At 40.8% G+C, this 22424-nt stretch overlaps 1 protein-coding gene across 1 annotated transcript in view; it reads right to left on the bottom strand.

Annotated features, from left to right (window-relative positions):
- blmh (bleomycin hydrolase) overlaps positions 1 to 22424 on the bottom strand; it is a 36073-nt gene that overhangs the window by 584 nt on the left and 13065 nt on the right. Inside the window, exons 7-11 of the mRNA XM_056283821.1 lie at positions 15269 to 15424; positions 14533 to 14691; positions 14341 to 14408; positions 11358 to 11475; positions 10947 to 11013 (exon numbers count right to left, since the gene is read on the bottom strand). Of these exons, the coding sequence (XP_056139796.1) occupies positions 10947 to 11013; positions 11358 to 11475; positions 14341 to 14408; positions 14533 to 14691; positions 15269 to 15424 (568 nt within the window). The remainder of the gene's footprint in view (positions 1 to 10946; positions 11014 to 11357; positions 11476 to 14340; positions 14409 to 14532; positions 14692 to 15268; positions 15425 to 22424) is intronic.

Here is a 22424-nt window from a genome sequence, read left to right as displayed (position 1 = left end):
TCCACTACAACACTGGAACACAGTGCATTTGTTTCACATATCGCCTCAACTACTAGTATTTTCCACTGGTGTGACGGAAAATACGTCACTCATTACCGTTGTGAAATTTGGAATTTCTGGTGGGAATATCACCACAGACACATGTATGTATTTCTCCCTATTACCGCAAATGCAAGGTGACGGATAGGCTGAATCGTCATCATATCACCTCATCTGGCAAAACATAGAAACTTAATGGCCACTTATTTAAGTGAGAATCTTTGAGATTGTCACTGTAAGGCGATGATTTGATTGCTGCTACGTTAACACCTTAATCGAACTATCTTAATCAAATTAAAGACCAAAATCAATACAAGCGTAATGATATGAATAGAGATAAATTTTTCATCAGCGATTTGATACATTCTGCTTTGTATAGGTTTTAATCGGAGTTCTATCAGAGAATTGGTTGCGTGCATGCACCAAGTCCCACTGCTGGCATCTGACCCGGAAATGATAGACAAAGGACTACATGGCGAGTGGCAGGAAACATAGATTAAGAAAAGGAACTGCATGCTGATAACTCCTGATGCGAATATTTACTGATTATCGTTGTGGCAAACATAATTTTCTTCTTCAGGATAAAAAAAAGTGTGCGGCTTCCTTTTCTTAATCATTGGATACTGATCCTGTTAGCTAGCACCTAAACAATACAGCTGTGTGTTAGCTCTTCTTTCTGAGCATCAGTAAACAGCCACATTTCTGGGGCGAGTCTCAAACAACATTCATGCTCAATAAAATGAAAGAGCTCAATATCCTAACATTTTTGGATGGGTGAAAAAACAGAAACAGAGGCATTTGCTGAAAAGTCTTCAGCACAATATTGGAGGCGATGTTGCACATAATAACCTTCGTTCCATAATCCGACTATCCAAGGAGTCTTATCAACTCAGATTATTGAAGACTGCATTATTGTAAACACCTTTATTGAAGTATCATCTTAATTTGAGCATTCGACCTAATCAGATTAATGAATGCAAGTAAACACAGTCTCTGAGTTGGTACGTATTGGATAACTGTATGGGTGTGGTGACCAGATTAGCTAAAGGTAGAACAAAAAAGCTTATTTGCCTTATTCAAAGTGACAACTCGTAAATCAACAGAGGTGGAAATGGGGACAAGTCAAAAGCTGTCTCTTAGAATTTGCCATTTTCAAACACTTACCTTGTTGACAACTGTGTTTTTAAAGGAGTTTGATAAAGAAAACCATTATTGCTTCAGACAAATGGGATCTTATTAAAAATACTTTAAATAAACTTGTCAGTCCTGGTGTACATGGTCATTGGTCATGCAGGTTTGTTACCAGCATAGTGTTATACAGCTGAGACACAAGTGGTGGTTAGGTAAACCACTGCACTCTGAACTCTATGGAGTATTTTCCAGCCTACAGTGCTTTGATTTCTTTTTCAGCTAAAAGAAAAGCAGTCCAGCTGTCCCATGCATTTGTTTCTTCCTTGAGACAGAAACTCAAGATTTATCCGGTAACTGGCAGTGGGTTGCAATCAACACAACATTTCAAAGCAGAAATACTTTGGATGTGGTGTGAAATGCTCTCACTGAAATGATCACCATACACTCTTCAATGATGAAAGAGAAGAATGCTGCTTCAGAAACAATGCTCTCTTCAAATTGGTCAAACATATTTGGTGTTTCTGTGCACACAACTTTCTTTTTTCTGTCAGTGCTTTGGGTTGAAGACAAGATTTCCCCTCCCTACCATCAGTATATCAAATATTTCTGCTATCACCTCTGCCCAGATAAAACTTGACAATGGGAGGACCATACATGTGCAGTGGCTGTCTTTTAGTGGTAATTGTGTGTGTGTGTGTGTGTGTTTGTGTGTTACAAGATTCTGCTGGTAAAAATGCATCTTGGCCACAGCCTCAAGGACACAGCTACAGTAACCTAATCTTTTTTAGGATGAGGATGCAGCTGCGTCAGATAATCAATCAACATGAAATATGTGTGCGTTTGTGTTTTACGAGAATTACAGGGGGTCAAAAACAATGTAGGGAGAGGGCGGCTGACATCTCGTAATGTGTTAAAGGACAGGTTCACTGTTGCTGAACACAGAACACTGACGGTTGTTGGGCATCATATAGAAACACATTAAAAAAAGGAAAAAGCTTCACTGATCATTCAAAAGAGACTAACCACTTTGTCCAGTTTTCTAACTAGGCTTCAACACAGTCCAATAAGGGCCATAGTTCTTCAAAAGAATAATATATCTCCCCTTGCAAAGATTATAGTACAGTAAATATGTTCCTTTGAAACAATAGCCACAAGCCATGCTTTCTAGCGAGTTAAAATGGCTTTATTTTGCACTTCAGCAAATATATTTTCGTTACCACATCTGTGCCGGTCTGTATGTATGATGTGCGATGTTCATGGCATTATCTAATATTACGGGACGTTTACAGATGGTTGGGATGTACTATGTCAATGGCAAAAAGTAGTTCCATAAAAAAAAAAATCAGAACTGACATAAAATAAATGAAGATACATGTCTGTACTATGAGCTTCCTGTTTCTGAAAAGGAGTTATATCATGGCAGTTGAAGGCTTTATGATTGCCGCACTAGACTGTGTTGAAACTCAGTGAGAAGATCCAGCAAAGACATGTTATCACTTTCAATACTTCAGCAATCAGTGAAGTTCTGTTCTGTACGTTTTTTCATTTGAATGACGTCTTCTGGGTAAAAAAAAAAAAGGGAGCCTATCCATTAACATGCATCTAGAAAGCAGCTCAAGAAGAAATATATGGGGAGACTCAGTGCCTGTGGCATAGCTGGCCGACTCCCCCACCCGTCTTCTTCTCCTCTCTCTACCACTCCCCTTTGCTGCTGGCCAAAATTAACTTAACGGGTGCTGACGAGCTGGCTGGTTGGTGACGTCACGGTGACCGCAGGATTGCACCACAGTTTAAAACAATGTACCAGAGAGGATATGTTTGTGTGTGTGTATGTGTGTGTAGGATGACATGCTGCCTGGTTTTTTGTGTGTGTGTGCCCATGTGTGTGTGGACACATGCCTGTGCTCTTCCTGGAACTTGCTAGTTGGGTGGCATGGTGGTGGGTGTGTATGAGTGATTGTGTGTGTGTGTGTGTGTGTGTGTGTGTGTGTGTGTGTGTGTGTGTGTGTGTGTGTGTGTGTGTGTGTGTGTGTGTGTAGCATGTTACTATTTGTCTTTGGGGCAAGGCTGACTGTCCTCTGTTGGAACTGGACATAGAGGAGAGAGAGGGTGAAGAGCGGCCGTCTTGTCTTTCAGCTGAGTTTTGGAAATCCATCGTATTGAGCTATGAGAAACTTGTTATAAGGCAGGACAAAAGGACACTCGTTTGGATTATGTTAATCGCTCTGGGCTAAGATAAAGGTGAAGAAAAACAACTTTCCTACACCGCCTCACCTATACTAGCGCTAACCTACGAAGGCTTGGATTATTGGTTAAAACTGTATGTAACAAGGCATTACTCAAGAGGGAATAACTGCAGGAAGAAACAAATAAAAATGGATTAAAGATTCAGAATTTTGGCGTTTGGATATAAAACAATGACTGCAGCAGAACTAAATTTTAAAAGAGAGCTTCAAAAAGCCTCAAAGATGCTTTACTCTCAATACTAAGTTTATTTCCATTCAACCCCGATGTCTTTTGACACACGAATAGAATTCAATGGTAGAGGTCCACATGATACTGCAGGGATCAATAATGGTCCAAGGGATCAATATTCCCTCTCTCACCATCAAAACCCCATGAAGAGGACATAAGAAGAACTCAGGACTTGCGCTAAGGAAGCCACAGTGAAACAAAATATCTAATAGCACATTCCAGTATTTGTCTAAATGGCAGTAGATTTATCTGTATAGTAAGTGGAGCCATGACTGGGGCAGTTCAGGGGCTTGGAAGAGATGGGAACAGAAAGTTCAAACAATCATCAGCATATATTCCAGGGATAGAAAAAAATATTAAGAATCCTGAAGGGAGAAGTTAAACCCTGGAACCTTACAAACACACTTCTCTCTGGCTCAACGGCCGACACATCGGTCGTCTCTCCTCTTCTTTCCCTCATATTTCACTTTCCCCCACTTTCTATCATTGTCCTGGATACTCATTTTTTCTCTTATTTTTCCTACCTCTAATGCTTTTTGCTCACACTCCTCTCCATTTCCCCTCCTTCTGGTCTGCTTCCCACTCTCTCTCTCCATTAATAAAGCAAACTTGGCCCCCAATCCCCTTGTGAAATACACTCCTCCAACATTTCTTTTCAACAACTTTATTAATTTGGCAATTGATGGACTTGAGGCCCTTGCCTTCCCCCCATCTGCAGGTGTTTATGGAATAAGATATGGAAATATATTTGATCCAGCTAAGGGCTTTGAAATTATTTTCCCAACAGTCCCTACAGTATGTGGATCACGCCAAACATTGTGTGAGTTCGTGTCTGTGATTAGATTGTGTGTGTGTATGTTTGTGTGCGTGAGTGTGTGTATATTTGTGTGCGTATATGTGTGTGCATGCATGTATATGTATGTGTGCGTGTGTGTGCATGTGCATGTGTGTATGTGTGAGAATGCAACATTGCCATGGCATGCATGACCTGACTAAAATACTCTCCTATAATCTGCAGTGGAATGTCAAGCTTCAAACATGGAAAAGGATGGCGAGAAGACGGCAAGGGGGAAACCAGAATCAGAACCAGAAATACTTTATTCATCCTCAAGGGGAAATTGGGTCAAATATGGTGGTGGAGAGGTAAAAGAAGAAAGATAAATACACCAAGAGAAAACAGAAGTTCAAAATTTAGAGTGGAAATGGTGGCAACTTCTTTTGGCTATGAATTAGTCAGAATGCAAATCTTATGTGCACCATTATCTTTGCTTGTAGTGCTTGATGGCTTTAAGCACTGCGACAAACAAATTTGAGAGTATTTTTCAGGTTCCTTATGTACTGCACACAAGCATTATGCAAATGAGTCTTCCATCAGAGTGGTATAGGGCTGGATATTGAGAATCTGTTCTGACTTGGAAACACTTCCACATTTCTAAGAACCAGATATTTATTACGGAACATGAGTTTCAAAATGTATTGAATCCTGACAGCGAGGTTTAAGGGGCGGGGGGGGGGCTTAAAGAGAAAATAGCCCAAGCGGCCCATTGCAGACAGATGATGAACTTAGGGGCTGCATGAGGGCGAGTATAAGATGAATAAGGTTTTTTTTTAAACTGTGGATTATGCAAAAATACTCAAGTGGAGCCGCAGAATAAAAATATAGAGCTGGGATGACCATGATATGGCCACTTTAAATTGTTTTCCTGTTTAAACTGTTATCTTGCTGTTTGGTTTGACCTCCTCTTATGGCAACTGGAATGATTGGCAGACAGGAAACAAGATCTTAAACCAAAAGGGAGGCATAGAAACTAAATTGGAGAGTAGATTAGCCCAAGAAACTCACTCTAGTTTTCCTGAGATTTATTCAACTATAACAAGTAGGGAAAAATAATACACTCTCAACTCAAGATTCAATAGGGCTCAATATCCTAACATTCACAATACTGGGTTCATGATACGATTTTCTCAGGATATTTTTTTAACAAGATGAGATTGAAGACAACATATGACTGAAAAAGATCCCTTTATTTTTCAGACAAAAACCTAAAAAAAAACAACAAACATTTTCTATTATCTTTTCTTTATCAAACTAAAGAATACTTTTTTTTATTTCTGAGGTAGGGAAAAACAATTCAAATTTAATTTTCTTTGTAAAAATGAAACTGAAAACCTCTTTTGTCTCAGACAAAAATCTACAAAATATATTTCCTCTTACCTTTTCCTTATCAAATTAAATAGTCCTTTTTTATTTTTGAGGTAGGTTATAAACTATGCAAAACAATGCATATTTCATTTTCTTGTAAAAGTGAAACTGAAAACATCTTTTGTCTTAAACTAAATTGAATTTTAAAACAAACCCCAAATCAAATAAATGAATAATACAAATAAAGAAAATTTCTTCAAATAAACAAACTTGGCCTGTGTTCTTAGCTTGGAATTTACCTTTTTTTTTTAAAAAGGAATATCATCATATCTACATTTTCAGGCAGAAGCTGAGATCTCCAGACATTCACAATGTTCCACATGTGGCTGCCATGAATTTGCAACTTGAAACTAGAACGACTGGAATTTCACTCCTACTTAAAACGACCATGGGCCGTCAAAATGATGGCCGGTTATTAAACTCTATATTCCGTCAAGATAAATACTCAGTTGAGATATTACTGTATTGGATATGTAAGTATGTCTGTTGTGAAACGACTGACACCAAAATTAACATTTTAACAACTATAATACTATCTATAAACAATTTAAACTTCAAAGAGACATTGTTGAACTTGAATAGCAAAATTGAAAAAGTGAAAATATTACCTGAAAAACAAAACAGAAAACACATATTGCTAATCTAACAAATGTAACAAGGCCTATAAAACGTGAAATGTAAAAAAAATTGCTGAAAATAAACATTGAAACAGTCCCAAACAACGACTGGAACTTAAAAACCACTAGAATGACCATGGGCTGTCAAAATATTCGTCCATGGTTTGTCAAGATCACGGTTGTCAAGATAAATACCAAATTGAGATATCAATGCATTGCATATGTTAGTATGTCTCTTAAGAAACTAACTGACACCAAAATTACCATTTAACTATTTTAATACTATTTTTCAAACAATTTAAAATCACCGCTGTCCAACGCCTGTAAATAATGCAATGCCTCAGACGTAGCCATGGTGCATCTGAAATGGCGTCTGTACCCAGACATCTCATCTCATCTTCAGCCGCTTTTCCAAGTTCGGGTCACGGTGGCAGCAAGCTAAGTAGGTCACTCCAGACATCCCTCTTCCCAGCAACGCCCTCCAGCACCTCCTGGGGGATCCCAAGGCGTTCCCAGGCCAAATTGGACACGTAGACCCTCCAGTGAGTTCTGGGTCTACCCCGGGGTCTCCTCCCAGTTGGTCGTGCCCGGTAAACCTCCAAAGGAAGGAGCCCAGGAGGCATCCTAATCAGATGCCCAAACCATCTCAACTGGCTACTTTCGATGCGAAGGAGCAGCGGCTCTACTCCAAGCTCTCTCCAGATGTCCGAGCTCCACACCTTATCTCTGAGGCTGAGCCCAGACACCCTACAGAGGGACCTCATTTCAGCCGCTTGTATCTGTGATCTCACCCTTTCGGTCACTACCCAAAGCTCATGACCATAGGTGAGGATTGGAATTAAGACTGACTGGTAAATTGAGAGCTTTGCCTTCTGGCTCAGCTCTTTCTTTGCCACAACGGTCCGGTACAATGTCCGCATTACTGCTGATGCTGCACCGATCTGTCTGACAATCTCCTGCTCCATCCTACCCTCACTCGTGAACAAGACCCCGAGATACTTGAACTCCTTCATTTGGGGCAGCAACTCATCCCCAACCCAGAGGGAGCAATCCACCATTTTCCGGTAGAGGACCATGGCCTCAGACTTGGAGGTGCTGACTCTCATCCCGGCCATTTCACACTCAGCTGCAAACTGCCCCAGTGCGCACTGGACGTCACGTTCTGATGAAGCTAACAAAACCACATCATCTGCGAAGAGCAGAGATGCAATTCTAAGGTTCCCAAAATGGACACACTCCTCACCTTGGCTGCGCCTTGAGATCCTGTCCATGAATATCACAAACAGAATCAGAGACAAGGGACAACCTTGGCGGAGTCCGACATCCACCGTAAACGTGTTTGACTTTGTGCCAAGAATGCGGACACAGCTCTCACTTTGGTTATACAAGGACTGAATGGCTTGTAACAACTGCCCCAGTACCCCATACTCCCGTGATACCCCCCACAGAGTGGCCCGGGGTACACAGTCGTAAGCCTTCTCCAAGTCCACAAAACACATGTAGACTGGCTGGTCAAATTCCCATGCCTCCCTCAGCACTTCCGCAAGGGTAAAGAGTTGGTCCGTTGTTCCATGGCCTGGACAGAATCCGCTTTGTTCCTCCTGGATCTGAGGTTCGACAATCGGTCGGAGCCTCCTTTCGAGCACCCTAGAGTAGACTTTCTCAGGGAGGCCGAGCAATGTGATGCCCCGATAATTTGGAGCACCCCCCCGGTCCCCTTTTTTGAATATGGGAACCACCACCCCAGTCTGCCACTCCACAGGTACTGTCCCTGACCTCCACGTGACACTGAAGAGGCGTGTCAACTAAGACAGCCCAACAATGTCCAGAGCCTTCAGCACCTCAGGGCGACTCTCACTCACACCTGGCGCCTTGCCACTGAGGGGCATTTTAACTACCTCAGAGCTATACCCAGACATGTTGGCAATAATCAAAACTCAAGTTTATACTATTTCTCTGCATTGGAGAACACTAGTGTGTTTCTAGGACAGAACAATGAACTTCGCGAAGGAAATAATGCGACCAACACGAGTCATAAATAGTGATATGACACGCACGATTACATGTAAATTACGAGCCCCCTTTTGGATGGCTCATGGTCATTTTAGGCAGATGTTATCATAACTTTATTTTTGTGCAATTGATCTATAACTTATTTTAATACAAATATATGCAATTTAAGGAGCATTCAGGGAGCGGCAGGTCTGTATCTTTTTTCCCCCACAACACAGCTACTGACGCCAGCGATGACGTAGACAAGCGACCTCAAAAGCAGATAGCGCCCTCTGCTGTATACAAAGAGTGTTGCGATTTGTTTTTTCATCTCACCTATTTGAATCGTCACATTTGTATCGGGAATTTACTGTCTCACTAAGTATCATTACATACCTAATGACAAGTGCATAGTAAAATTACTCTAGTCACTTCGAAGTGTTATTACACATTTAGAGACAATTGCTATCAAATAATTGTGTAGAACTGGTTACAATGCATAGTGTAGGAAGTGTAGCTTTTTATACACATTATTATAATCTCAGTGTTAAAGATAAAATGTGCAAAAGGAAGAGCAAAGTGCTTGTGTGGCAATGGCAAAGATGTGTATTATGGCTGAAAAAATACCATATAGGCTACTTGATGGGACTTTTGGCAAGGAATCTGTTCAGCAAATAAGTAAATATTCCAATGAATGCAACAACAGTAGTACTGTACCACAATGAATGCTGAGCAGAGAGGCAAAGCTTTTAGTTAAATTTAATCAGTACAACACACAAGGATTTTTATTAGTGGACTGAAGCATCTAGGTTGCTCGAAAACTCCAAAACAGGCTGCATTAGGCAGCAAAACCAGTTGTTCAGTGTGGTTATGGATTTCGGTGACTGCAGTTGTAAACTACCATTGTTGGTCTGAATCATCAGTGAACTTAACTATATTATGCTTTAAAATGAGGACTGACAACCTCTTTGGCAATGTTATGCTAGATCCGTTGGTCATATCATTGCTCAGAAACTTCCACTCCACCAAGTATCAAAAATACTGTAATTTAACTTTAGCCCAAGTATTTTCTAGGCTATGATAAGAAGTGTAATCACTGTAGGCCATGTCGCTTCCACCGAATAAAAAAAAGTTTCAAATCTAAAAAAAGAAAAGCATGTGAAGACCCATAGAGTGGTTACTTCACTGATGACAAACACAGTGTTGTGCAGCTGATACCGAAACAACTCGCGCTCACAAAATACAATTATGCACCGTGCAGTAAACGAGGTCTCTATTTGGAAACAATACACCTTCAAAAGTCAAGAACAGGAGAGGGAGCTTATGCTTTCGCTATGAGACCATTTGACAGGAAATAATCTGCAAATACAGCATCAGGACCTGCCTATCCAGCTTAAAAAAATGAAAAACACTCTCTCGAACTACTACTATGAGTGCCCAGCACTCGGGTACAGCAATGCTAAAAACGTTCAATTTTTATATAGCAAGATAGGGAATGATTATCATATTTTATTTTTCACTTAAGATATGAATTCATAAAGCAATATTCTCCAGTTCATCCCCAGAGAGATTCTGGTAAGGAAACTTCGTTCACTGTGCAGTGAAAGGGCAGATGAGTGCAGAAAGTGATGAATGTCTCTAAGTGGTAACAAGATATGTTATTAAAAGGCTACACTCCTTCTCAACAGTTCTGTCTCCATCTAGATAGGCAAAACAGAATATTTATTTATATCCTTCCATTAATTTGTTCAAACTGACTATGTATAGTTGGTATATTTCAGGCTTGTAAAATTAGAGTTAGAGTTCTAAACAATGATAGTATCTAAGTGTAGTTAATTTCTGTGTAATATTGCATTGAGATGACCAACATCCTAAACCCCAAATACTGTTCTGAGATAATAATTTTTGTTTTTGAAAAATGTTGGTCTCTTTCTCAAAAATGATGATAGGAACTGAAACTGAGAGTAGATATGAACTGGATTCAATAAGCGGAATAGGAACTGGAATCAGAATCGGGGGAAAAATGCACATAATCACTAACCAGTGTGAGGTTCAGATTATTCTTGAAGTGGGTAAGAAAGACACCTAAAAGTCCTGTTTTCATGTCAGTGATTATGTATGAGCATGAGTTTCTGTGTGCTCGTGTGTGTGTGTGTGTGTGTGTGTTTGTGAACTAGAATGTCTTCCAGGAGATAGCCAATTATAAGTTCATAAAGCAGCAACACAGGAGAGCATCTCAGTCTAATATTGTTAACATTTAATAGACAAAAACAGGAAGGAGGAAAGATTATCCTGAAGCGCTGTGATGTGAGAAAGAGTTGAGACTGTAATACATGGGTGCAGCAAGGAGAGGTACACACTAAGGGGGTTCATGTTTTAGGATGAGAACCTGAAGATCAGATAAAAGGGAACGAGATTGTGTTATGATGTGCATCTGTGGGGTTTTTTACTTTTTTTTATTTTGGTGTGTGTGAATGTGTCTCACTCACCTTTGTTCCCACGGTCATCTCCCCAGGAATTCTCCACCCTCCACTTCTCATAGCCATCTTTCCCATCCTGAGGGAAAGAGAGAGTGAGGGAGGGAGAAAAATAGAGGGGATAAGGAAAGAGAGAGAGACGACAGTGATCGGAGAGAGAAGGAGGAGGTGCAGTCACAGCTGGGCTTACTTAGAAGGGGGAAATTGACAGCAATTTAAAAACTGCAGCCGATTAAAGCAAGTAAACACGCACCGTGGCTTTGCTGCAGCCAACTCTGGGAAACATGGTGCATTCTGTATATTTGTGTATTTGTATATTACATATATGTACTTGTGCATATACTTGTGTGAGTCTGAGCATGAGCTTAACTGTTCATAAGCATGCAATTTTATTAGTATGCATGAGTGTGAACGTTTGGGTACCTTGTCCGTAACGGCAGTGAGGATCATAGCATGGGTCATGAGAGAGTCTCCATATATCAGCCTCTCAGCCTTGGAAAGGTTCTTCACCGAAACCCCAAACACTAGCTCATGGTTAAACCTACACACACACACACACACACACACACACACACACACATGAAGATAAAAAGTAAAGACCACGCATTTTGAGGTTTGTTATCCATAACTTAACAGGTGATTGCCATAATTCTTTATTTATTTATTTTTCTTCCGCCCATTTTTCGACACTTTGTAGCGCCTTCATATTTTTAGCTACTGAGACCATTCAACTATCAAAATGTTCAACTCATTAAGGACATTAGTGCTCAGATTTTTCATACCTTTTGAACTTTTTGAAATATTCAACTTTTTTCAGCCATTTTTTGAATGGGAGTCAATGGGGGACTTTTGCAACCTTTCCACCTCTTTTACTCCTTCATACTTTTAACCACTGAAACCATTCAGGTATCAAAATGTTCACCTCTTTAAGCCCATTAAGGCTCACATTTCAGTTTTTCTAAAAATCTTTTATACTTTTAGACATATTAAGCTTTTCTACTTTTTCAAAACAATGGAAGTCTATGGGGAAAGGTTGAAACCCTCACCACCTTTGAACTGTATCTCCTTCTTCATTTTTTGAGCTAGAAACCCCATTTAAAGCTTAAACAGTTCAGGACATTCAGAATCCTATTCAGATTTTAAAAATATTTTATAGTTTATGAACAATTCAGCTCTAAAGTTTAGCAATTCTGCCATACACTTTTGACTGTTAGAATGTTCAGTCCTATTGTGACATCACATATCAATTTGAAACTCAACTGCCAGCCTAATTAGTGTGAATGCTGGGCATTCACACTTTTGCTTTGCAGTTCTTTATTAGTGGCACCTTTATTAGTGGCACCACTTCCACTACAGAAACCATTCAACAATCAAACTATTTATGTATTTAGCACATTATGGCAAATTTTTCAGTTTTTTATACCTTTAAAACTTTTAAAATATTCAGCCATTTCACATTTCAGTTTCCAGGTATTTCAGGTAGGCTAGTGACTTTCTGACTTTTCCTATTTATCCATTTTCAGCAATGCTTTCGCGATTTCTTTCAGCAGCTCAGCACTCACACGCTTTTTCTGTGGAAAAGCCTTTTTCTAGTTAAATCTTTTATATTCCATAAAATTGGCACCAAGAATGGGGGTGGAAACAGATGCCTGCAGCTGGAGCACCACTGAAAGTTCAAAGTCCAATCGTCTTAAGCTTGGACTTCTGCTCTGGTGAACAGTGAGCTCACCTCATTACGACTCTTCAGTATGACTTGTAGAAAAAACACTAATGAGCACCATCCAGACTCAAACGTATAGCTGTCATAATCTTCATATGACTACCACAAGAACAAGCTCTGTCTGAGATGAGCGTCAACTGTGTTGGCATGAGACATGGGTCAGCAGCCAGGCTTTGGGCCCGGCGCCAAGACCAACGAGATGCTTCAAAGTTCTGTTGCACTTTAAGGTCAAAAGGCAGAACTTTTGCTTTGAAAAGCAAGTAACACCTCATGGAGTGAAGTGAAGCATGTTTTACCCATACACAGATGTGACACGCAAACAAAAATCTTCAGAAACAAAATTACTTTAAAGGGAAATTTGAATCATTTCCCATGATCTATTGTAATCTCTTGATATTCATCCTGTATTTTGACAGTATGTCAGGCCTGCCAACAACCGGTCTTATGTGGTGCGCTACTCCAACAATGTGAAACAAAACTATATTACTGAATTTTATTGGCTATTGAAAAACACTGGAGCAGGACCTCCTGTTCACGTCTTTCTCAAAAAAGGTTTTTTAGTTATATTTCAGGAACAAAGTGAAGAATGCCTTGCCAGGATAAACCTCCTTTAAACAGAATGAGATGTAGCAGTTGTAGCTGTCTAAACTGCTACAGAATTCATATTGCTGGTTTACCATTTTGATACTGAGGAAGACATCCAACTAAAGCAGTGGTTCTCAACCTTTTTGGGGTCCTGGACCCCCTGCGTATTTTTGATCTACCCTGAGGACCCCTCCACCTGATCTTGGGGGAGGGGGGTTGCAATTTGATAGAAACAGTAGAAACTGCATTTTAAATTGCATTATAGCATTTATTCACTCTTTGGGGCAAAAATAAGAGCTTTCAGTTGTAACTTAGATATAGTTAACAAAACAGAATTCTTATGCAGTAACTTTCAGATATATGTAACAACAGAATTTTTATGCAGTAACTTTTAACAATGCAAACGGGAGCGAGATCTCTTATTAAAATACAATAAATTACACTTGTGAAACAGATGTAATTAGAGAAAAAAGTCCTGTTACCCTTTATAGTTTAGGTAGATAAAGGTCTCAGTCACATTTGAGTAAAATAATCCTATTTTTATAAATGTCATAGGATCTTTTTTTTAAAGATATTTTATTTTCACGGACCCCTTGCAATTACACCACGGACCACTAGGGGTCCACGGACCCCTGGTTGAGAAACACTGAACTAAAGCTATGCTAGAGGTGCTAGATGAATTTTATTTAATCTCTCAATGTTTAGACTAAGTGGCATGGGTCAAACAGCATCACAAAAAATTCTTAGTGTTTGTTTTATCCTGTCTCAGGTACCAGATGGAGGGAATTTTGCCATTAAAAGAAAATGTGCCAGCGAGTTTACAAAGTTTAGAAAGTAGAGAGTTTAGAAATAACAGCAAAGTATTAACTGAGTACACCCGTTAGGCTAAAACAAGGACCAAGAATTATTTGAACAAATTAAAATGTATTAAAATTAATAATATAATAATAATAACATTTATTCAAAAATTAATTCAAATGAAATTATATTTTTAAGTTGAATTAGTGACTGGTGGTTTTTGTTCTTTGGAGGGGGTGGGGGGCTGTATAAAACAAAAGCAGCTGTTGCACCAAACCGTTTATGCACATGCAGCATACTCACACATTCAAGTCGTTGATGCCCAGCTTGCCATGGAAATGTTTCCCCACGTCACAGCCGAACCAAACAGCCTGAGAGGGTCAGGGAAGGAAGAAATAAGCTTAAAACCAGCTTTTAACTTAATCTATGCGTGGGCGCACACATTCACAAACACACAAATCTGCAGGCATGCACCCCAAACCCTATCCTCCCTACCTCTCCCTCTTTAATGGACTCAGCTGCAGCCTTCTTGAGCAGCTCAATGGACTGGTTGTTGTAGAGAGTGTTGCGTCCTCCCACCATGTTTCCCAGGAACTCAACGCTGTACAGCTTCCCATAAGGGTTCTGGGGCCGAGGGTCATTCACCAGGCAGATCTGAGCACACAGAGAGGAAATGGTAGAGCTGACATTGCACGGTTTCCCATTAATCATTTTTTGGCTCACACCACTTAGAAGACAGACCTGTGGTCATATAATTGTAAGAGACTTTAACCCCCATAGGGACAGCAGGACTGTGTAGTGTATGGAGACATGGGTCTCCAACCGGGGTACCCAAGTTTGAGCTCCTGTGTCAGCAAGTAGCAGCCCTGCAGAAGCATCACTGACAGACTCTGAATTCGGTGTTGGTTTGTTGATTTACTCGTGTCCCCGTGGACTTGGGTAAGTCAAAATAGTTCTTCACTATGGGTATCATTAATGCATAATTCTTAATATTTGTACTGTTCTTATTATTGTTGTTATAGGGTTCTGAGGTTGAGCGTGACAAACAAGGCAGAGCTACGGACATAAAATGCATACTTAGTTTAGACATAGGACAACCTAAGCATAGGGGGTCTGAAGATGAACCCATGAGCAACGTAACTAACACATTTGATGGCCGCTGTAGATTTCTGTGTGTGCATGTGTGTGTGTGTGCGTGTGTGTGTGTGTGTGTATGTGTGTGTGTTCATACCTTGTCCTGGATGTTGTAGAGGGGTTTGACGTGCTCTCCGTAGAACTCCTGGGGCGTAAGTGGTCCCATGCGGTGGAAGTTCTTGTCCTTGTCTCTGTATTCCCAGCAGATGGTCTCAGGAGGAGTGCCCAGACACACACTGGCCACCCGGAACACCTGCATAGGATATACAGGAGAAGATATAACCCTGTTTTTTTTGGTGTTTTTTTTGTTTTGGCAACCCAATATCTACTAAAGACTCTAAAGAGTTCGCCTTTTAGATGAGTTAGATGAGTTTTTAGGACTGTTTCAGCATATCATAACTCAAAATATAAAATTTTATTGAGCGTGAGACGAATTCTGACAATTTGGGACAGTAAGACAATATTGATCCAACAGATCCCTCTGTCAACAGATCCCTCTGTAAAAAAAGACAGTGGGGGGGGGGTAACATGATCTTAACAGGGGGCATCATAACTTAGTAACTGGTTTGGGCTACGATACCCTAGCATCAGAAAGAACCCACCCATTATTTCACATTTGAAAAAAAAAGGTAGGCATTTCTGTTTCATTTTGGCAATACATAATCAATGTTGCTTCTCCCTTGAATGTGAAACAGGGCAACATAAAATTGCTTATTGTTACAAAGTTCAGCCACTGGTGACATTTCAAGATCTCTGCCTACAAAAGAGGCTATCTGGGCGCAGATGTGCCAGGGAGTGTGTTCTAAGGAGTTACTCCATCTCTGCTCTAAAACCGAAGGAGACGCCACAAGTCAATTGAATGATATTCATATTTATTCTCCAAAGCCTTGAAGGAGCCCGTCTTTAGATGCTTGCAATATCAAACCTCCGGTCATATTCTATCTTTTGGCTTAATCGGTCCAAACTTGTTCTTGTGCTTGCTTTCACTCATTCATCACTTTCTGTCTGTTTTTCCTCCCTGAGAACTCTCTCTTCAGTTTTGCCTGAACATATCTCTTAAGTCAAACCTCCTTTCCTGGTAATTCATATCCTTCTGGTTCCCCATCTGCACCCCCCTTCCACCCTTTTCTCCCTCCACCCGTGTACGTCTTCCTGCAGTAATAAAGTTCAGGCTGAGTTCCTGTGGGCTTAACTGGGCTGTTTGGACTGGGCCTCCTCAGAATCTGGCTTTCTCAACCTCGGATACAGATATCTCAGGAATGTCCCTCTCTTTCCTCCTTTCCTCTCCCAGAGCTTTGCAGTGTAAAACCGCACAAGCTTTTCATATCAAACCACGATTAGGAGAAATTGAGGAAATTGAGAGTACTCAGCAAAGCCCATTGTTGGAGATAGATAAAGGGACGCACACACACACACACACACACACACACACACACACACACACACACACACACACACACACACACACACACACACACACACACACACACACGTAGCTTGGCATACACAAACACACAAATATGCAAACAACTACACACACATGCACATTTATCAAGGCAGAGCTTACACACACACACAGCACCTTACATACACTGCACACTATTTACTATTATTACTGCTTTTTCATTTTATTTTATTGTTGTTTTATTGCTACTATTGCTGCAATGTTGAGGAGCCGAAACACAAGAATTTTACTCTCTTATACTTGTATAATAAGCCCTGTGATGGCCTGGTGGCCTGTCCAGGGTGTCTCTCCACCTGTCGCCCAATGACTGCTGGGATAGGCTCCAGTATCCCCGCGGCCCTGAGAGCAGGATAAGCAGTTTGGATAATGGATGGATGGATGGATACTTGTATAATGGGATGTAACAATAAGCGTCTTGAATCTTGAGACCCTGGTTTCAGAGCTGGCACATGAGCGGACTTAAAGTAAAGCTTATGCAATCATAACAATGGTGCGGCAAAAATGAATGCAAAGAATAAATACATCATAAAATAAAACACTAAGCTAACCTTTAATACTTTATAATAGAAGACCTTTTAAAACAACATGAAGCAACACTTTTAAGTTGTTTTTAATGCAAGAATCATATTGGTTACTCTATTTTAGATTTTGATTTGATGAAACAACCACTGACAGCACTTTTGAAGCACATTTCTCCTTAAGTCAGGACAATGTAGTTTCCCCTTTTTGCATGATAGCACCATTTTCTGGGGCATGTTTTCCAAGTAAAATGAAAGTCCATTAGACAGATCAAACTTAATCCTGAATGTGAGTAAACACGCCCCCCCACCACACACACACACACACACACACACACACACACACACACACACACACACACACACACACACACACACACACACACACACACACACACACAAACACAGTTCCAGTTCTCGCGTTTCAGCTACCAAATCTGGTTTAAAAGTCATTAGAAATAAACCTGAACCTACGGACACATACATAATTCAAAAATAATGTAGAATAGAGTAACCAGTATAATTCTTGCAACCTTAAACTCATGAAGTTTGCGGCTGACACAGCCATCACTGGCCTTATCCAGGATGGTGACAAGTCTGCATATAGATGGGAGGTTGACCAGCTGGCCCTCTGGTGTGGCCATAGCAACCTGGAGCTGAACACACTCAAAACTGTGGACATGACAGTGGACTTCAGGAGGAGCCCCCCCAACACGGTCCCCCCTCACCCTACTCAACAGCATGGTGTCTGTGGTGAAAACCTACAGATTTCTGGGTTCCACAATCTCCCAGGACCTAAGGTGGGCATCCAACACAGACACAATCATCAAAAAGGCCCAGCAGAGGATGTACTTTCTCCACCAGTTCAGGAAGTTCAACCTGCCTCAGGAACTGTTGATTCAGGTCTACACTGCAATAATCCAGTCTGTCCTCTGCACATTCATCACTGTCTTTTTTGGATCGGCCACCAAACAGGACAGGGACAGACTACAATGGACAGTTAAGTCTGCAGAGAAAACCACTGCTTCCAACCTGCCCTCCATTTAAGACTTATACACCTCCAGACTCAGGAAATGGGCAGGCAACATTACTGCAGACCCATCACACCCTGGTCACAACCTGTTCCAACTCCTCCCCTCTGGCAGGTGCTACAGAGCACTGTACCCCAAAACAACCAGATATGAAAACAGTTTCTTTCCGTGGGCTGTCATTCAAATGAAGGCTTAACACTGTCAAATAAATCCAACTATTCTGTATATATTGTACTGTACATTGTACATATAATGGTAGACTCTGTCATGTACGTCTACTTCAGGCATGTATGTAAGTAACCTGCTAACACCTATTTCAGCATCTCTGATATATTCTCTGCACCACTGCACCTTATCGCCTCTTATTTCACCTGTATAAGTTAATCCTTGTGTATATATCTGAAGATTGTTGTGTTGTTATTCTATGTTAAGTATACTGAGAGAGCCACAGAACACAAGTCAAATTCCATGTCTGTGCATGGCCAATAAACATAAACATGATTCTGACAAGTGTGCTGATTCAAAGAATTACGCATCCAGATACCAGAACTATATTGCTTGATGGATAAACTTCTTCCTGTTGTGCCAAAAAATGCTAGAAGCACAGACTCCCAGGGGTCATTGTTTGCTGAAAGTAAATTCAAGGCAAGCCTGAGAAAGTGATCATATGAAACCTTACAAAACAGAATGTGGACTCTGGCAGCACCCACACGTGGTGCCATTTCTTTGGTCAGGTGCCACACATTTTTAGCCCATACACCCTACACACACACCTTTGTCCAGCTTGGGCATGTTTACACTGACCTCCACACACTTTTATCATTGGTTGCCTACTGAAATACACTCAAATAGAATTTCTGTGTGGCTGAATAGATAACCAAATTATTGTTGACCTGGCTAGTTTCAACAAAGGATTTTGGGGGAAATATAAGAACAGTGGATGGGGTTTCCCACTCTGAGTTAACAGGCCTTAGAAGTCCTCCTGACACGTCTGGTTTTAACAGTCAAAGATGCTGAGCCCAACCAACGATGCACTGTGGAAACTCTTGGGTCTTGCACACACCAAGGCATGCTCACACATACTTATGCACACAAACATACATACACATACAAACATTTAAGTACATGTACACACATATACAAACATGTAAGTACATGCATACATTTAGGCACACGCTACACGAAGTCCTTTATTGTACACGAATGCCAATGCACACACAAGCGCGCCACACCCAAAAAGAGTCGATTATGGCATCTGTAGACAGCTCTCATCCTCCACATACGCCCTCCATCGAGCACCAACTGCTTTGTTCACTGTTCGGCAGACAAGAGGGAATGAAGAGGTACCCGTCCCCAGCGTTCGTCCAGATGCCAACATCACACTAACACTTCTTCTGTCTCATCCACTACACCCTCATCCCTGCATCTCACTGCCTCACTTTCTGACCCCCCCCCCCACTTCTACCACAGAATGAAAGTAATAAATTACAAAAAATTGGCACCAATGCTTGTTAACGTTTTCTCTACCCTCACTCCATCTGTCTGTCCAGAAGATCCCTGGGGCCTTAATGTCAGGCATCCCGGGTGAGCGTCACGGTCCTGGCTGACTTTGTGGCTCTGTTCTCTCTTCCTTGGCAGGTTAAATAAACTAGATGTCTGGGCAGGGCTGCACTCACAGAGGCCTTAGTCGGGGAACAATGGCCACAGGCCCAGTGACGTCAGGACACAATCAATATTGAAACACCTGCCTCTTCGCTGACAGACAGGCAAGACTGACAGGGAGGGAGGAAAGCAGACAGACTAACATAATTTGGGAGCAATACAGAGAAAACATAGGGGGACTGAGAGAAACATGCATGATGACCAGCAAAGTTCAATGTGGTTTTTAACAAAGTTGTGAACTGAAAAACATAGCAATTCTATTTCTTACAAAACTATTGCAATACAAGTAAACTCATTCTGGGAAAAAAAAACAAAAACAACTTTCTTCACATTATCTATTTTATGATCTCTTTGAAACAAATACAAGGGATTTTCTGCATGGAAACCATTTAAATTTAAAAAACTTGAGTAATGTTTCATGAGTTTAAAATTCTGCCCAACAGGTTATTTTTCAAGTGCAGCTATCCCATTTGTAGACAAACAATGTATTCATTCATAATAAAACTGTTTGTTTTGAGGGCTATGATGACTTTAATTTCACTTCTTGTTCTATCTCTATCCTCTATGCCCCCCCTCAATCCAACCCTCTCTTTCTATTTCCACACATAGAGAGTAATTATTTTGGTTACACTGACAGAACATATGTTCCTCTGTTTGTGTGTGTGTGTGTGTGTGTGTGTGTGTGTGTGTACCATGTTTTTCTATCCTAATGGGGGCATTTGGTCTCCATTAGGATAGAAAAACCAGAAACCACTTACCTTGTGGGGCCATTTTATGGGGCCCCAGAAGTAAAGGGGTCTATTTTATGGTTACGACTTGGTTTTAGGGTTAAGGTTAGAATTGGGGTTAGGTTAAGGTTAGGGTAAGGGTTAGGGTTAGACATGTAGTTTGCGTGGTTAAGGTTAGGGTTAAGGGCTAGGAAATTAATGTAGTCAATGAGGGGGCCCCACAAGTACAGATTTGTGAGTATGTGTGTGTGTGTGTGTGTGTGTGTGTGTGTGTGTTTTCAAGCCTGCACAAATGCACACGTTTGTGTGTGTGTTGGAGATTTACGGATACTGGACAGGTCTAGACAGTGTGTGTTTAAATAGAGTCTTATATATTTATCAGGAGACGAGATTCCCAGACTGGCCCTCTCCAAAAGACACCTTGTCAAGGAATCTCAGAACTACACAGTCACCAGAACGAACTGGCATTTTAAAGAGTACCGACAGTTGAGATCTTACAGTTAATCCTTAAGGATTATGTCTTTGTACCAAACACCCGAGAAGTCTTGTGTGACTTTCTAAATGTAGTGAGATTGCTTTCAATTTTCTCTATGTTCACTCAACACAGGCAGTGACAGCTCTTCAAAATTCTGATGATGAAAACTCTTGGCATGAAAAGGTTTTCATATCCAACTCAAAAATGACTGAGAATACATGTTTGTTAATTTGCAAATGAATTTGCATTGGTGTTTAGGCTTACATTTCGAATGGATTAAATTGAGAATAATTTGAGAATACTTATATCATCACAACAGTTTGTGGTGTCATCCTGTGTGTTGGAAGGCTCTGTTAGGCAAGATGGTTTTATTTATGCTTAGACTGGCTTTTCTGAGGAATTTATGATTTTATCTTAATATTCTAAGACTTGTGTCAGGTCCCAGCTGTTGTGACTGATCCAGCAGATTTACATTAAGGCCCCTTATCTGACATCTGCTCCGGGATCAGCCGTTATTAACAATGACAAAAAGCAGAGAGAGACAGCTGGTACATAGTACCTGGAATATTACATCCCTACATTATAATAATGTGTGCAAACGTAAACACTTAACATTTGTGCAAAAAAAGAGAGACACATATGAAGGTCTAGATTAAAAAAGAAAACTATCAGAGAGATTGTGCTCTACAGAGGATGTATCATCTGTAAAACAGTTTTTCCAAAGCAGGGCCAGGTGGAGGAAATAGAGCCTGCAATAGGCTGTAGCAGTCTGCTTGTGATTAACATGTTATGTCTCTATAGACTTTTGTAAGCATTTACCATCCGAACACGACAACTTGCGTGCCTCTATAGAATCCTGCTAGAAGATAGCGTGATTCGGTTAGTGTGATTTGACTCTGCCAGAATTTAAGCTGATGCACTTAGAATGTTTGCACATCTTGCAATAAACAGTAAACTAACAGGCAGTATGCGAGTGTGGCTTGCAAAGGCTAACGTCTGATAACATTACTGCACCGGTATTGAAAATCTTTCCTCCTCGTGCAAGACTCCGTATTTATTTGCCTCGTTACCCAAACAAACCCAACAGATCACCTGAGGTTAGGGGAAAAACAATGGCAACACACTGGATATCTGGACTGGGGGAAGTCAACAAGGTGTCAGAACCTCCAGCTGCACCACAACAGAATCATGGGTTTGCTGGTACATTACATGGCTAAAAGTAGGTGGAAACCCTTTCTATTGAGTGGATTTGGCTATTTCAGCCATATCCATTGCTGGTAGATGCATCAAATCAAGCACACAGCCATGCAGTCTCTATAGACAAACATTGGCAGTAGAATGGGTCATACTGAAGAGCTCAGCGACTTTCGATGT

Source organism: Lampris incognitus, chromosome 7 (assembly GCF_029633865.1).
Source record: "Lampris incognitus isolate fLamInc1 chromosome 7, fLamInc1.hap2, whole genome shotgun sequence".
In the NCBI taxonomy this organism is placed as follows: Eukaryota; Metazoa; Chordata; class Actinopteri; order Lampriformes; family Lampridae; genus Lampris; species Lampris incognitus.
This window is presented reverse-complemented; position numbering and strand designations above follow the sequence as displayed.